Consider the following 5,120-nt stretch of genomic DNA (forward strand, 5'->3'; position numbering starts at 1 on the left):
AGAACAGCAGATTATGTGCAGTGGATACACACCCTTTCTCTTACTGGCCTTCTATTGAAAAATGCAGTGTCAATGCGCTTTCTTCAGGGCAAAGCGATAGAACCAGAAGAACTACTCCAATCTTTACTACTTCCTGGGGTAACAAATTGTTGCGAATCTCTTTATTGTTTTTGAATCTACATTTATTGATTAATAAATCTGCTGCAATATATAAATTATAATTTTAAATTGACAAAAATATGTTATGCCATGCAGTGTGTTCTAATTTACAACCATAGGAAATATTCTTGCATCATCATTACTCTGTTAAGGATTTAGACTGATCTTTTGCAAGCACGAAACGTGTAATTGTAAAAATTAAGAAAATTATGATGCATGTGGATGCATTTACTACAAATAAATCTATAATTCTATATCTATCCAATGTTGAAAAGTTGTTGAAAAATGGCTCATTCATTGTTAAAATTCGTTTACTTAAGTTCCTCATGGTTGAACAAACTATGATAATAATACTAGCTGTTGTTTGAAGTTTACAGAAATAAAAAATCTGCAAAAGGATGTATGCGCTATGTATAAATAATATCCATAACAAGATATGCATTCATTCATTGGGTTGTAGACTTGTTTTGTGAAATTAACAATGTCTTGCTATTTAAATATTCGCTTGAGGGCCAAATCAGTTTATAGTTGTAGATTTTGTTTGCGGGCATTGGTTACTAACTATTTACTGTGTGGACAATGATATACACAGGCGAAACAATCTCACTTGGACGTGCAAAGAATTGCTGTCAGATGCCTTGGTCTCTTTGGCCTTTTGGAGAGGAGACCAAATGCTGAACTTTTGAAACAGCTGAGGATTTCATACATTAAGGGGCCACATTTAATTAGTATAGAGGCATGTAAAGCATTAATTGATCTTTTGATGTGGCATGGTCCTCAAGAAGTTGACAGGGTTTTAAATCCCGATATTCCTATCCAAGTAAACGGTGACAAGAAGTGTTTTTGTCCCGTGAACTTCACTGATTCCGAAGGGGATTCAAATTCAAACGTTGGCATGCTTGATCATTTATACGGTGGCTTTGAAAATGATGACTGGGCTGATCCTCCTTTAACTAGCAATGAAGACGAATGCATTTTTGCCATACTTGGGGAGGGGTTTGCGAAAATTCTTCTTCTAAGTGACAACTATCCAAGCATACCGGCTTCTTTGCACCCTGTGCTTTTATCTAAGCTCATTTACTTGTACTTCAGCGACGTCTCCGAAAATCTGTACAGGTATTATCTGTTCATCAAATTTTCCCCTTTGGTACTATTTTTGCCCTGTACAAATATATCTAATTTGATAGAATGTTTTTCACCTGCCAGGTTGAAGCAATGCTTATCTGTTTTCTTTGAGAACTACCCGTGTCTCTCAACAAATCACAAGGCAAGCATTAATGATGTCGTAGTTTATTTGTTTTACATTACCCATCATTCTTATTTTTTACTTTTCTTATTTGAATGTCATGTCTTACGCCTTAATTGTTTTATTTTTTAAATACAGAGATGTGTTTCAAAGGCTTTCATTCCAGTTATGCGTTCAATGTGGCCAGGAATTTTTGGCAATTCTGGGGGTTCTACTTTTATGGTGTCTCAGATGCGGAAGCGTGCTGTTCAAGCTTCCCGTTTTATGTTGCAGATGGTGCAGATTCCATTATTCGTTAAAGAGACGGAAGCAGAGTGTGAAAACTCCAGTACAGAACACCCACAAGTTATTGATGGCTGTGCTGAAGTTCCATTTGAGTGTGGCGAGGAGGGTCTTGCACTACGCATAGCCATAGAGGTAAACCATCCACAAATTTGATGTTTGTTAAATATATTTTAACTTTCTCATTTATTCACTTAATTTGTTATATAATAAGGCTGGACGCCTTCACCTTAACAAGGATCAGTAGGGGTGTCCACATAATTTTGCTTTATTTGCTATGTTCTAATGGTTTTATTTTATTTACTTTTTCTCTGTCAATGTTGAGACAGATTATAAGATGATCTGCCTATTGTGGCTGCAGAAAGTCTTCAATTTATATTTAGAATTTATACAGGATTAACTTATTTTTAGCAGCTCTTTTATAGTTGTAGTCCTAGTCCCATTATTTTACTGAATTGAAAAGGGAAAGCCTGTTTTTAATGTGGTAATTTATGGTGCTGCACAGTGTACTCAAGTTTAATAAATGGTGCACCATTAGTACAGTCTTTGCCTGAAGCCATTTAACACAGAAAAAGGAAACATTTCACGTTAGTCATGTTTTGTAATCCTGCTGCTTAATCTACTTTTAGTCGTTTATCTGCATCATATAAAACATTGTATTGATCTGGAACCTGTGATTTTGGACTGAATTATTACCTGGTGATAAAGTTACTTATGAGATTAATTTTGATATAAAAACTACATATAGTTATTCTATTATGGAAGAAAACTGTAAGTAGATATATGCTGGATCGGAGGCAAGACTTTAGACACATTTTATTCTTAAAATTAAAATTATGAACCCTTTTGCTCATAATTTGGTAATTGTCCACCCTTTTGCTCTTTTGTATGCTGCAAGAAATTAGCTCGTGCATGTTATTATATATGGAAAATGGAAAATTGGAAATAATGCAAAGTGGGTGTTGGTTATTACTGTGTGCTCATTGAAGCTTGGCATGCAACTGGCATTGATATTGCTTAAAGCTGATGGATGTCACTTGGACACAATAGCATAAGGAATTTATATGTTACCTGTTAAATAGTGAAGAAAAAGAAATGGCATAATTAAATGTTTCTTTGTTTTTTTTTGTTTTGTTAAGGTCGCAAGCTTTCACTCGAAGAAGACAGCTGCTGAGAAGGCATATGTATCGGCACTATGTAGAATGCTTGTCTCGCTTCATTTTCGGTTATCAGAACAAGGGCCGATAAAAATTATGAGGAAACTCTTATGTCGTATGGTTGAATGTGTATCTTCAGAGAAGGATCTTGTTAAAGAATTGAGACGCATGGCTGAGCATCTAATGACAGTTGATAGGCAACCAGATCAGGCATTTTTGCAAGATGAAGTTAATCTCATTTTGGGTAATGCTTTATTCTTTATTCGACAGTGTCTGAAAGGATAACATGCCTAGACTCTGGTTCTTTTCTTTTATCATCCGACCAAAGCCTCAAATGTGGATTGGGCTTTATACTGAAGCTAGTTGTGGTCTTACTATTATGATGATTTGGGGACAAGGAGGTTGTCAAGCAAGTATAAGAAACCAACTGAGTTTATATTTGGATTGTTAGTGAGTTTGATGAAATCACAGTCTGCACCGTGATTTTAATAGAAGCTATGCTTTTGGAAAAATCATGGTGGTTGACCATTATTCCAAACATGCATTTTAACTGGCGACCTTCCTTTCCCTTTCACATTTCATTATGCAAGGTTCAATTAGTACTACTGATAAAGTAGTGGAGTATTAGCAAACAATGTTAATCTTAACTTTTGATGTCATTAATATCTGTCATTTACCGGTTTTACAGACCCCTGTCGAAAACCTTTTTTACTGCTAACATTTTTCTTCTCCTACTCTATTTGTTGAAGGGAAACTGGAACTCGACTTCAACCTGGATTTGGATGCTTCTGTTGCAATGCCACAAACGCCGGCCGTACAGCCAACTAGAGCTGCACGTTCGAGGAGAAGGGTAAGGATTGAACAAGATAGTTCCGATGAAGAAGATTCACCTGCTTCTGTTGTACCTACCACTCTTCGTACAGTACAACGTCGCTCACAGAGAGCAAGCAAAACTGCAGCCATGAACAAGATGTCTGCCAGGAGATCACCCGAAATTGATGAAATTGAAGAGCAGGAGGAAGAAGAGTCGAATTTGACATCTGACAATTCTGAAGAATCCGACTAGTACAGTTAAATATATAGTTGACGTGATATATGTAATGGCCATTGCTTTGTAATTTTCTTGACATATCTATGTTGTTGTATTGTTTTGATTTAGATTGCAGGTTTTGTATAGTAGTGCGTCAATAGTTTAACTTGCATTTGCTTGTGTAAGTCATAGGCGATTATTGATGATATTGCATTTAGTTGGAGTGAATGAAATTCACGTGTTCTGTAATCAACAACCATACATGACAATTTGTAATTGCAGCTTAATCTTCTTATTGACAGTTTACTGCTACAGATAAATGCCATATTGCCAAGTAAAGAAAAAAAAAAGAAGTGTTTGAGAATTGAGGCCTTGCTAATTACTGTGTGCGAATGAATTTGGTTTTTTCCTTACTTCTTTTGTGGCAATTTTTTTAGGGATTTTTTTTAGTGGGGGAGAGGGCAGTACAACTTTCTTCTCCTCAACTTCCATGGGATCTGATGGATGCAGATTATCTGCACTAAGATTAATTCATTCTTTACAGTTAACTATTTGAAACTGCCAAACAAAAATCAATGGCTACCATGTCAACTTTTATAAATCAAATTCAAAACAATATAAGTTGTTGGATCTTAACCCAACAAGACCAATTTACTTTCAAGTTTTTATTCTCCATTTTTCTTTCATAATAATGGAAATATATAATAAAGGTTATTGAGTAAAATTATATTTTTCTTTTATTTATCATCATTTTATTTTGTTAAATAGTCAAATGCAACAATTATTTTTTAAAAAATAAACAATAAAAATCAACACTTATGATTTTAATATACCAGTAGCATAAGTTAACTTAGACGTATCTCCTTACCATAATAATGATTAATTATTTTACTCTTTAACTCATCTAAAATATATCTTATTGGTTATTATATTTAAAAACTTATTTAACATTGTATAAAAAATAAATACATGTTATTGGTAGTTGTGAGAGTAAAGAAGAATCAAGCTATATAGTAATATACACTACTACTTGTCCGTGAGACCAAAGCATATAGCATGTTTCTGATTGTTGGGCTCCTTATTTTTAGTTTATTAGGCTAGTGAAAGAGACCATGCTATTTCACATTGTGTCATAAAATATGGAAGAAAAAGAAGATAGGCAATGTAAGTGAATCCATAACAGACAAATAATCTTCTACTATGGGAGAAAATTTGATATCTCCACCAACTACCAAAATGAAAATTA

At 34.4% G+C, this 5,120-nt stretch overlaps 1 protein-coding gene across 1 annotated transcript in view; it reads left to right on the plus strand.

The window, feature by feature from the left end:
* Positions 1–4,194, plus strand: part of LOC101499904 (uncharacterized) — a 9,263-nt gene extending 5,069 nt beyond the window's left edge. The window contains exons 8-13 of the mRNA XM_073370519.1: positions 1–138; positions 752–1,275; positions 1,366–1,426; positions 1,544–1,822; positions 2,827–3,088; positions 3,594–4,194. The exon at positions 1–138 is cut by the window's left edge and continues 3 nt beyond it. Coding sequence (XP_073226620.1) covers positions 1–138; positions 752–1,275; positions 1,366–1,426; positions 1,544–1,822; positions 2,827–3,088; positions 3,594–3,910 — 1,581 coding nt within the window. The 3' untranslated portion in view covers positions 3,911–4,194. The remainder of the gene's footprint in view (positions 139–751; positions 1,276–1,365; positions 1,427–1,543; positions 1,823–2,826; positions 3,089–3,593) is intronic.
* Positions 4,195–5,120: the final 926 nt, after the last annotated feature.

The sequence above is a fragment of the Cicer arietinum genome, chromosome 6 (genome assembly GCF_000331145.2).
Source record: "Cicer arietinum cultivar CDC Frontier isolate Library 1 chromosome 6, Cicar.CDCFrontier_v2.0, whole genome shotgun sequence".
NCBI classification, from domain to species: domain Eukaryota; kingdom Viridiplantae; phylum Streptophyta; class Magnoliopsida; order Fabales; family Fabaceae; genus Cicer; species Cicer arietinum.